Raw genomic sequence first — 12,541 nt, forward strand, 5'->3', positions numbered from 1 at the left:
AGCTGTAGCCACCGGCCTATGCCAGAGCCACAGCAACACGGGATCCGAGCCACGTCTGCAAACCACACCACAGCTCACGGCAACGCTGGATCCTTAACCCACTGAGCAAGGGCAGGGACCAAACCCGCAACCTCATGGTTCCTAGTTGGATTCGTTAACCACTGCGCCAGGACGGGAACTCCAAATAAATGCACATTCTTATTCTCTATTTCAGCTGACAGAGCATTAAACTATGACCAGTAGATGTCACTGCACAAGTAAATAACTAAATCTTAGTTTTGTTCGATTTTTTTTTTTTTGCAGCTTTTTTTCACTTTTGCCTTGATAAAATATGATTTTCAGAAAGATGAGCCCATTAGAAATGAACAGGGCTGGTGCAGTCATGTGAAAAAAGGTAAGATTCTTATATTCGGAGATGTGTCCTTGGGCCAAACTTTGGAAATTCTGTTTAATTACCGAATTTAGAAAAGAAAGAATAGTTCTTTCTAGTATGTATGTGGCTTGGAATTTTAACGCAGCCCCTTATTAGAAGTTAGGGGCTCCAAGTGGGTCACTCAGACGGTAATTACAAAAACTTAAAAGTGATTACTATTGGGTTTGGAGTTTTCCTAATCCCCCCTTTCCAGTTTGTAACTGTGGTATATGTCTGATGTCTTATGTTACTGAAATGTCATATGAAAACCACCTGAAACTAACACAGCATTGTAAGCAACTACAATCCAATAACATTTTTAAAAAAATGAGTGACAGTTTATGATTCTACATATAGTAGAAAGTGAGGCAGGTTTGGATTTCAATCTGGGCTCTCACTTTTAGATACTGTCCAACTTTAGCCAGGTTCGTTTTCTTCATATGTAGAGTAGAGGTGACAGTATTTCTTTGATGAGGTTATTGTTGACAGTTAAATGAAAGGACATGTGCAGAGCCCTGTGCTTGTTACCTCCCTCCCCTTCTCTTCTCCCTCCCACTCTTCCTCTCCACCAAGCTAGACTTTCTTACAGTTTGAAATTGGAAAGTTATTGAAAGCAAGTGCCCGAGTTAACACACAGCTGCATCTTATCAATCTAGAAAATTAAATATAGAGATGTGTCCTTAGAATTGTTTTGAGATTTAGTCTGAAAAAATCAGGCCAAAATTGGGAGTTCCCAGTGTGGCTCAGTGGTAATGAACCTGCCTAGTATCCATGAGGACACAGGTTTGATCCCTGGCCTTGATCAGTGGGTTAAGCATCTGGCAGTGTCGTGAGCTCTGGTGTAGGTTGCTGCCATGGCTCAGATCCTGAGTTGCTGTGGCTCTGGTGTAGGTCTCAGCTGCAGCTCTGATTTGACCCCTAGCCTGGGAACTTCTGTATGCTGCAGATACAGCCCTGAAAAAGCTAAAAAAAAAAGGAAAAAGAAAAAAGAAAATGGCCAACATTACTTTTTCTCGCCTTAGAATATGTTTAAACTATATTTCAAAGATGACTTCAAATATGGAGGTAATATTCTCAAACCTATTTTTTTTCTAGTAGCTGAAAGATTGGAGAAAATTATGTAAGCCCTATCTATTAGAAAACAAATTTCCCAATCCTCTGAATTTCAAGCCAAAGAGCATTTATCAAATATCTTTCTCTAATTTAACTCTATAGACAGTGTCTGAGAAAAGCCATTTCTAAGGAGACTATGAAGAACTTTATTGAAGCACACTTTCCTAGTGTGTTTTATTTATTATGATTACAGTAATATCTGTCACTTGAATCCTAGAACCACTTATGCAACCTAAGGGTTTTTCAAAAGCGGATTGTCCCCAGATTTCCACTTTACAGTTTTGCAATTCTTGTTACGGATTTCTCATTACTTTCCATTAAAGCATTGTATCTTGCATCAGTTATGCCTAGAAGAGAAAGATAAGAATACACTCTGACCTCTTTAAGCATTTGTAACAATTAATTTGTCAGAGAAGAAACTGTCATCTGTGTCCTGAAGAAGGAAAATAAAGAGCATAAATTTTAAGGGAACTATAAGAGGCTTGGAAAATTCCAAAATGTACGTGGGGAATGTAGACTCATGGAATATGCAATGAAGGAAAGACTTTGGAGTCAGATGGACCTGGTGTTAAAAAAACTCCAACATCAACTTTTGGCGGCTGTGTAATGTTGGATAGAATGACTTCTTCTCCCTCAGTTTCTTCACCTATAAAATGAAGACCTGGTCTGTTGGTTGGTGATGAGGATGATGTGGGATACACATGTAAAGTGCTCAGAATAGTGACTGGTGCCCAGAAAGTGGTCCATCAGTCTAACAAGGGCAATAATGATGCTGGCTGGTGGTGGTGGTGGTGTTAGGGATGACAGTGAGGGGGTCTCCGCCGAGGCAGGGCAGACAGGTTTTGGCCAATGGCATGTGTGCCCTTGGGACCCATAATGTCCAGAAGGAGTGGGAACGATCAGAGTTGAAAAAGAGAGTGTCAAAGTGGCATGCATTGCTTTATAGTTTGCTGCAGTGCAGCCTCATCGAACTCATGACATAGATGTCAGCTGTCTTCACAGTGGTCAAACGTAACAAGTCAATAATTATCTTGACGTCTTCTGGGGACGTGATGGCAGCTCCCCTTTGTCTTCTACTTTTCTCTTAGAAATAGTTTTTTTTTACTTTGACGATTACTGGGCAATATCTTGATTACCTTGGATAAATCTTATTTAAAAATTATTTCACATGTGTCTAAATATAAGTAAAATGAGTAAATTTCATATCTCATCTCCTGTGCCTTGAGGATCTCCAGAGTAACTTTCCAGAGGAATAAAACATTTCCTGGAACTTCTAATAGCATGTGAATTAAACCAAAGGTAATATTGTACAGAAAAGTCATAGATGAATTTGAGTTCTTGGTCCCTTCCTTTCTATCTGTTGGACTTTGGTCACTTACTTCACTCTGCTGGGCCCTCCTCTCTTCCCTATGAAATAGGGATTGTAAGGATCAATTTCTAAGGATTTCTGTGAAAAATAAGATGATAGTTGCCATTCTCCTGGGGCTTGCTCCACAGTAAGCGCCCAATAAATAAATATGGCTACTATCATGATCTTTTAAAAATTATTATTATTGTTATTTAAATAATGATCATTTTATCGATGTTAGAATCTACATAGTCCAAAAAAAGTAGCCATTAGCCTATCTACCCAGGATGTAAAATGACTTTACTAAATCTTTATTTACATCCAGCTTCCTGTTTGTTAGGGTTTTCCAAAGTGATTTGTGTTTTGACAGTCTGTGAAAGGATGAGCTGGATGTAGGCACCCGGAGGAGCTGTTGTCAAATATACAAAAATGTGTTTGGAGGAAAACTAAGCTACACGGGTCCTGTTGGTCAGATGTAATTCAGATTCACACACGGTGTGTGTAACAGAGTTTTGTTTTGTTTTTTTTATCTTTTCTAGGGCCGCACCCACAGCATATGGAGGCTCCCAGGCTCGGGATCTAATCGCAGCTGTAGCTGCCGGCCTACCCCACAGCCACAGCAACGCGGGATCCGAGCCACATCTGCAACTGACACCACAGTTCATGGCAATGCTGGATCCTTCACCCACTGAGCGAGGCCAGGGATCAAACCCTTAACCTCATGGTTCCTGGTTGGATTCGTTAACCACTGCGCCACGACAGGAACTCCCAGTAACAGAGTTTTAATCATGTCACGGAAAATGCCTCTCTCACAGGGGAACCTGGACTCCTCATTTCTCGAGTGAATGCAAAGAATCCCTTCTTCGGCTATGCTGGCGATAAGAAGCACACAGAAAAGAAATTGCTTTGTGATGTGTTTAAGAAGGGAGATGTTTACCTTAACACCGGAGACCTAATGGTCCAAGACCAGGAGAATTTCCTTTATTTTTGGGACCGTATTGGAGACACATTCAGGTATGAAATAGTGTTGGTTGCTCTGCTTGTTCCGACCGTGAACGCGGGTCAAGCAAGGCTCGGTGGAATTGTACACCATCTGCTGTCTAGTCTAGGGCTCTGAGCCCTTTTAGCTCAGTCTTGGCTCCCTGTTTAAAAATTCACTGCCCATCTGTTCCTAGATTGGAACATAAGTTCCATTTTGATGTCATTTTTATAATTATCTTAAGAATCAGTTTGGTCCAAATCACTGAGCTCCTTTTTTTAGAATACGAAATAGGCAGACTGATGTGATATCTAAACGGTAGGGTTAAAACAGCAAACCAATATAGTCAAATTTTTTTTTTGTCTTTTTTAGGGCCACACCTGCGGCATGTGGAGGTTCCCAGGCTAGGGCTCCAATCGGAGATGCAGTTGCCAGCCTACACCACAGCCACGGCCAGGGATTGAACTCGCTTCCTCATGGATACTAGTCGGGTTTGTTAACCGCTGAGCCACAACAGGAACTCCATCAGATATGGACTTAAATTGTGACCTAATGGCAAAAATAATGAAATGATAAAATTGCCCTTTCTTGTATTTTCTTTTTAATTCCTATTTTAAATAATAGGATTATTTTAGGTTTATGAATTTACTTTTCTTTGCTAATCAGTGACTGTAGAACAGTGAAGGTCAGACAAGAGACAGTCCAAAAATGTTTGAATGAATAAATGAATTATACTTCCTACTCCCTCCCCTTCTTTGCACCGATGTTAGGAGGTCACCTTATGTAAAATCATTTTAATTAAAATATTCATTCATATGCATTAAAAGAGCCAGAGGGGTTAATCCTTAGAAATTAAAGAGAGTCAGGGCACTGAGAGACAATGATAGCTCTCCTTTCAGGTTTTCCTCTCTGTCCTTAAAGATAGAGAATGCTTTATACTCAACTATTACTGTACACACAATAAAGCAAGAGTTATTCTTACTTTTATGACATTTAAAAACATTTTGCAGTGTACAATTTATACCAGTGAGACACAGAAAAAGTAATTTTAACTAAAAAAATAAACAGGCACTGCTTTTGTTGACTTAAGTTCTCCCTGAGACAAGTCTTTCATCTTTTAAAATTGCCATTGTTATTGGTTATTAGGTGCTTGCGCAGAGCCAAATGCCAGACTCTTAACACTTAAACCTGGGTACCGCCTTCTTCACATACAGGTGTACTAACTGGAACTTGTGTTTTGTTCAGATGGAAGGGAGAAAATGTTGCAACCACAGAGGTTGCTGCTGTTATTGGAATGTTGGATTTCATACAGGAAGCCAATGTCTATGGTGTGGCTGTGCCAGGTATGAATATATTTCAGGTTTTTGGAGGATTCCCAGAAGAGAATGTGCTGCCTTTCTTTAGTTTTGTAACTACTTCAGCATTTCATATTGTATATATTCCAATAAATACCTTAGTTTTGGCTTGGCAAGTAACATCCTAGACCAAACTAGCAAACTTTACAGTCACCCTGGGGAAAGGTACCAACTGTGTTTTAATGTATGCAGATCTGGAAAAACCTTGGTCAGTGACTCACTGCTAGAAATAGTTACAGCTTTTCAAAGGTGTATTATTTTTCTCTTGATGACTAGAGTGTATACATACCACTAAAGAAGGACATGTTCTAAGTTAAATATTTAACAACACTGACTTGTAGTCAAGTTGAATCTTTTTCAGAAATTATTTTAAAAGCTGTTTTAAGCCTCATACATCTTTCTAAATGTGCATGTAAGGATTTGTCCCATACCAGGTGAAAATGGCAAAGGAAAGTGACCAACTTGAAATCACAGCACAGCTCTTCCCCTTCACTGCCCCTCCCCCCTTTAAGCAAATCACAGTATTTTCCAACTAATATTTGTAGGTGTAGGGGCCACTGGGGGTGGGAGTATTTGGTAGGGGAGCAGAGGAAAAGGATGTTTAATAGACAGTCACTGGGTGCTGGGGAAATGCTGCAAGAGATTCAGATTCCCTGGAAAAGGGTAGCATAATAGCAGGAAGCAATCTGTGGAGGTAAGGAATCCCAGGCTGTAGTTTCTTAACTAAAACTAATGCCCTTTATTTTTTGTGTTGCAGCTTAACGTGGACATTTCTCTGAATATACATTTGCCTTTAAATAAAAGTTTCCTCCTAATATTTTATATTAGTAGTGGTAAGGGAGTTCCTGTCGTGGCTCAGAGGTTAACGAATCTGACTAGCATCCATGAGGACAGGGTTTGATCCCTGGCCTCACTCAGTGGATTAAGGATCCAGTGTTGCAAGGAGCTGTGGTGTAGGTCGCAGACACAGCTCATATTCTGTGTTGTTGTGGCTGTGGTGTAAGTTGGCAACTACAGTTCCGATTCGACCCCTAGCCTGGCACCCTCCATATGCCTTGGGTGTGGCCCTAAGAAAGCAAAAAAACAGCAAAAAAAAAAAAAGTAGTGGTAGGATGCAAATTATGGGTCATTGCTTGTGTTTTCCATTCTATCTATTTCAGTATTGTAATGTAGAAAATTAAAGATAGGTGACTTTGCACTTCCCTTTTCCTAAATTATTTCTATGGAGTAATTCATATGCTCAGAGAAGAACCAACCCATTTATGCTGTAGTTGCATTGTTATGGCTGCAATAAGTGTAATATCTATGTTTGTAAAAATTAGTGTGTGTGTAATTAATAAGAATTTTTTAAAAAATCTACCTACTACTTGCAAAACTGACTTTACTATAAACTTTTTTTTTCCCCCAGATTATGAAGGAAAAGCAGGAATGGCTTCTATTACTTTAAAACCAAATAAATCTTTAGACTTGGAAAAAGTTTATGAACAAATTGTAGCATTTTTACCAGCTTACGCCTGCCCACGATTTTTAAGAATTCAGGTAATTTTACCTCCCCATAAAATTTAAAGCCAGGAATCTAGGAGATAGTTTCTTTACAAAATAATAGTTACCCTTAAATGATATGTGCATTTTATTTTTATTAGAAAATTTCAAGAACAATGAAAAGCATCAGGATGCTAATTTGTGCTAGATTTGAAGCCTCAGCACAATGAAATGCTAGCAAATCTTTGGCCTTGTCCTCTTTATAGCTCTCCTCCCCTTCGGTCTAAACAAATGATGATCCCTGTGATGGTAGCAAGCCAAAACCACATCTCACCCATGCCTTTCTGCTTTGTGAAGACATTTGGTGCCATGTCCCTCAAATGAGGTTCCACCTCGCTGACATCAAAGGGTCTACAGGATGTGTACAGACCCTCAAGGCAAATGGCATGCAGCAATTTTGCTTTTAATTTTTATCCCCATTCTGTCTGATCTCCCTCAGGGACTTTCTATTTGAGGGGCATTCTAAACTCCTTTGTTTGTGAGAGGTGGGCTCTCTTTTAGCTTGCTGGAAGTCAAGTCCAGGCAAAAGAAAACAGATTTACTCAGCTACTGGATGATTTTATCTGCTCATTTATTCAGCCTTTTGTTCATTTAATATTGTGCTGCAGGTACGATTCCCCAAAGCTCGTACTTATCATCTCTTATCATCTAATCACATAGAATTTTTCTGGATATACTTGTCATGTCACTGTTAGATCCCTGATAGAGCAATAGCTGACTTCATATTCTTTTTCTAAAGCGTTTACTGAGTGGTCCTCCTGGCCAGGTCACCGGTTGGCCAATGAGACGCATCATCTACCCTGTCATAAATGCAAATGCCATTTAGGTGATATTTTAAGAGCTTTTACATACATTGTCTCAGATTATTTTCATAACAATCCTCTGAAATACTAAAGGTAAGGAACACATTCTTCATTGAAAATTGTCACGCTCATTGCAGATTCACATTAATTTGTACGAAACAAAATGGAGGGATCCGGTGTGCCTTTTAAGCCAATGGTTACATTTTTCAGAATGATTACAACCAGCATATTGACATAAATATATCCACCTAGCTTATTAAAATTTCCTCTATTTTACTTGTGCTCATTTGTGTGTATGTGTGTATTACGTTCTTTATACTTTTATTACCTGTGTAACTTCATTTATCAATGACCGTAGTCAAGACAGGAACAATTCCAACACCACAAGGCTCCCTCACGTTGCCCTTTTATAACCACACCCAGCTCCCTCCTGCCCCTCCCCATCTTGCTCCAGAAAGAATATATTTTAATGGAGAGTAAAATTGATGGATCAAATAATATTCTAAAAATTTCCCTGCAGGGACAACTTAAAACTCACTTTCATTAAGCAAAAGAAATATTTTGGCATAGGACTCCTCTATAAGATTAAATCAGTCTTGTACAAATTTAGAAAATATTTTAGCATTATTAAAAGTCTAAAAGAATTTGGGCCCTTTGCAATAAGTGTTACATTTATTGCAATATTTGCTGTAGTTAGCACAATGCATGACACTTACTTGGAAGTAAAAATATTTAATAAATGGTCTCATATAAGCAATGCAAAAGTATGTTATTTCTGACAAAATGAAATGACAACTTAAAATCTGTTTAGCACAGATTTAAAAAAATTATTTTGCCAATAAATTTACAAAATTTTAAAAATTGATAATTACTCAGTATGGCTAAGGTGAAATTAAACTGGTCCTTACATTTTGATTGTGGAAACACACATTGTTAACTCTCTGGAAAACAATTTGGTAAATTTGCAATCACATTCGTAGAATTTGCATGTATTTTGATTTATTCATTTCATTTCTAGCAATTTACCCTTAGGAAGTAATTAAAGATGCATAAATGTTATATATAAAGACATTCTTCCAAGTATTACTTATTGTAGTAAAATTTTTTGATGTTCTCTATAAGTTTAAGAATAAGAGTAAGGCTAATTAAAATATTATAATTAGATGAGATCTTAAGAAACCATTAAAAAGTACCACTTAGAAGAAAATTACCTAACCTGGAGAAATATACCTGGTATAATATTGCTTTTGTTTTTGTAAAGGTAAACATCACATTGTACAGAGAGAATGAAGTTGCTGATTTTCGAACAGAGAGAAAAGAATGCAATTGCATTCACATCGAATTCTGTGTTAACAGTGCTCGGCTAAGAGCTGAGATCAGGGAAGGAGGTTCAGCGAGAAGTTGATTTGGTTGAATTGGTTCAGAAGGATGCATCTAAATGGCTGAATTACTCCTAGAACCTCATATGCACCTCCTACATGTTATCTGACTTAAAACCAGGTTGCTTCTCTGTGCCTGAAGCTACCACAGAAATACATCTTTATTGCATTTAAATTCCTTAAAGCAAAGATTCTTCAACTTTATCAATTTGTAGCATCTTAAGTGTCTTAGTAATTATTTCATAGTACTCTTGGCTCAAAACAAATACCTACACCTTCATTTATCCAGTAGTTAGGGCAAAATAAGTTATTATGTATTTAGGTCTAGTAAGTTAGCTGTCATTTGAAAAAAGCAATGCATAGAAATTAAAGGTAAATGCTTTTATTTCTTATTTATTTATTTATTTACTTATTTATTTATTTTAAAGATGGTGTGTAGAGGGAATTTTATTTATTTATTTATTTATTTTGTCTTTTTGCCATTTCTTGGGCTGCTCCAGCAGCATATAGAGGTTCCCAGGCTAGGGGTCTAATCAGAGCTGTAGCTGCCAGCCTACGCCTGAGCCACAGCAACGCAGGATCCTAGCCGTGTCTGCAACCTACACCACAGCTCATGGCAACGCTGGATCGTTAACCCACTGAGCAAGGGCAGGGATCTAACCCGCAACCTCATGGTTCCTAGTCAGATTCGTTAACCACTGCGCCACGACGGGAACTCCTTATTTCATTTTTAAATAAACACTAGTATTAAGGAAATGGAAGTTGGGTATTGTACAAGTCCTCACATTTTGAAATTAAGATGGTACTGAACAGGGCTTCACTGAAATCATATTCCCCATTGATTTTTGGTTACACTTGCTTGGTATCAAAGCATCCACTGAAAACCCTGTTTCCCAAAGATAGGACATCATTGAAAAGAATGTATCACACACTAATATTGAAACTGACCTACCCCAAGGTAGTAGTTGGCTAGTGGTGACAACACATGTCTCCGGGTTTACCATGAAAATTTTAAATATCCCTTGGGACCCTGGAAGTTCACTGAGGTACCATGAGGCACCTCAGTGCATAATTTGGGAACCCAAGTCTTAGATCATTCTTTACTCCCTCTCATTCTTGGAGTATTATGCCTTACGGAATAGATTGCTGTCTTTTGTAGCTTTTATCTTCTTGGCGTCTAGTAGCATTCTTTGTACATGATATTATATTAACGTTGAAGAAATAAGCCTATATGTTTTAGACAGATTTGTAATCAGTTGCTATCAGTTATTAACAATATTCATAATACTTTTTTTGTTTAATTTTTTCTAGATTTTAATTTTTTCCATTATAGTTGATTTACACTCTTCTATCACTTTCTACTGTACAGCAAAGTGACCCAACCATATATATGTATTATTTTGCTCACATTGTCCTCCATCATGTTCTTTCATAAGAGACTAGCTATAGTTCCTTGGGCTATCTAGGGGATCTCATTGCTTATCCATTCCAAAGGCCATAGTTTGCATCTATTAACTCCAAACTCCCAGTCCATCCCACTCCCTCCCTCTTGGCGACCACAAGTCTGTTCTCCATGTCTATGAGTTTCTTTTCTGTGGAAAGTTTCCTTTTTGCCATATATTAGATTTCGGATATGTGATATAATATGGTATTTCTCTTTCTGACTTCATTAGTATGAGTCTCTAGTTCCATCCATGTTGCTGCAAATGGCATTATTTTGTTCTTTTTCGTGATTGAGGAATATTCCATTGTGTATATATACCACATCTTCTTAATCCATTCATCTGTCCATGGACATTTTGTTAGTTTCCATGCCTTGGCTATTGTGAATCGTGCTGCAATGAGCATATTCATAATTCCTATGTGTTGAATGAAGTTCTCAGAAAAATCAGTGTAAAGATTTGAATGTTCTAAAAGACATTTAAAAATTTCTAATGTTAAATTTTTAGCAGTAAATATATAGATGGCCACAGGATATAAATATACTATAATCAAATAAGTCTATATCATTGAATATTTTATTTGTACAATTACAGACAATTTTAAATCACTCCACTAATCCTAGTAATTGCTTTATAGGAAAAGATGGAAATGACAGGAACCTTCAAACTACAGAAGTTTCGGTTGGTGGAAGAAGGATTTAGTCCATTGAAAATTTCTGACCCATTGTACTTCATGGATAACTTGAAAAAATCATACATTTTATTGACCAAAGAAATTTATGATCAAATAATATCAGGAGAGATTAGACTGTAAGTTTTTTAATATCTGAGATTTTCACATGCTTTCTATGAGAAGTGAGAAGAGAGTATGTGATTCTCTAATGTGAAATGGGGAGAGAAGGAACTGACATTAATTAAGCATGTGTTATCTTTCCTTAATATGTGACAATTTTTCTTTAACAACTGTAATTTGTTTTAATTAATAACAAACTTTAGTTGATTATTCTTTTTACCCATTTGGAGATTCAGTGAATAAGTAAATATCTGCCATAGGGCTTTTAAATAATAAATAAGTGATTAACAATTTAGATACCTACTAAAAATATACTTTTCAATATTTAAAATTTCTAGTTTTGAGTAAAGGGTTAAATTTTACTCACATATTTGACTTTTATGTTCCCTGTCCTATAACTCAATAAAACCATCTTTATTAATATGAGTTTTGAGGTTTTGTTCTGATGTTTTCAATGCAAATTTTCAGTTGAAGGAAGCTAACTGACTAAATGCATGTACTCCTACCTCCCTTATCCCAAACTCATATTAAGATGATGGAAGAAATATAAAAATATGAAACAGCAATGAAGGAAAATTGCTAAGCCCAAAGCATTTAGGAATTTAGGGAAGATTATAAATTGGATCAAATTGATGATAAAATCCAACAGAGCTGTAGAAACCACTAATAATACAAGGAAAGAATAGACTAGACTAGAACCCATGTATTCACATGGAAGATCAGAGGCAGAAAGGGCTTTGAGTGTGAACAGGTTTTTGAGTACTTAATTGGGAAAGGATAGTGTAATAAGCATAGCAGTTTATCTCAATCTGGAAGCCTCAGGGCATCAGGCTCCAGTGTTTGCCTCCAGCCAAAAGCAGATGAAAGACTCTCTTACCAAAGTGAGCTGTGGTCCATGAGAGGTGGGGGCGGGGGCTGAGATAAGACGTGGAGTAGGGCCCAGCAGGAAGCTCCTTTGACTCTAAATCTAGCTCCCTGTACAACCAGAAGGATAATTGGCTTTGCCTCATGTTGCCTGTCCATACTAAAAAGTTTATTTGGGTTGCAAGAAAAGTTGCTGATAGTTCCTTTTTGTCATTGTTAGAGAAACATTATAAAGTTAAAACATTTTTTTAATGCAAGGGTTAACCATAAGCAGCATAGAAATAAAAGGTCAAACTCTCAAATGAAAAAAATAAATGAGAAAATAATATCAATTTTTCAAAAATCCTGCATTTTAAGGGAACAACATTTTTTAATGCACAATAATAGAAAAAGTAAAATAAATCCAAGCATATCCATGCTCCCACTACATAAATGAGAATGGATCATCTTTATTTAAAAAGTATCAAGTGAATGAACAAATTGTCATTTAATTTTTATATTGGTGGTCTAG

The 12,541-nt window shown here is 37.2% G+C and overlaps 1 protein-coding gene across 2 annotated transcripts in view; it reads left to right on the forward strand.

Moving 5' to 3' along the window:
* SLC27A6 (solute carrier family 27 member 6) overlaps positions 1-11,587 on the forward strand; it is a 63,237-nt gene extending 51,650 nt beyond the window's left edge. The window contains exons 6-10 of one of the 2 annotated variants that reach the window (XM_047778548.1): positions 304-394; positions 3,689-3,887; positions 5,098-5,195; positions 6,616-6,746; positions 11,011-11,587. In XM_047778548.1, coding sequence (XP_047634504.1) covers positions 304-394; positions 3,689-3,887; positions 5,098-5,195; positions 6,616-6,746; positions 11,011-11,187 — 696 coding nt within the window. In that variant the 3' untranslated portion in view covers positions 11,188-11,587. The remainder of the gene's footprint in view (positions 1-303; positions 395-3,688; positions 3,888-5,097; positions 5,196-6,615; positions 6,747-11,010) is intronic. The other variant, XM_047778549.1, reaches the window with a different exon arrangement.
* The last annotated feature ends 954 nt before the right edge of the window (positions 11,588-12,541 follow it).

The sequence above is a fragment of the Phacochoerus africanus genome, chromosome 4 (genome assembly GCF_016906955.1).
Source record: "Phacochoerus africanus isolate WHEZ1 chromosome 4, ROS_Pafr_v1, whole genome shotgun sequence".
Taxonomy (NCBI): Eukaryota; Metazoa; Chordata; class Mammalia; order Artiodactyla; family Suidae; genus Phacochoerus; species Phacochoerus africanus.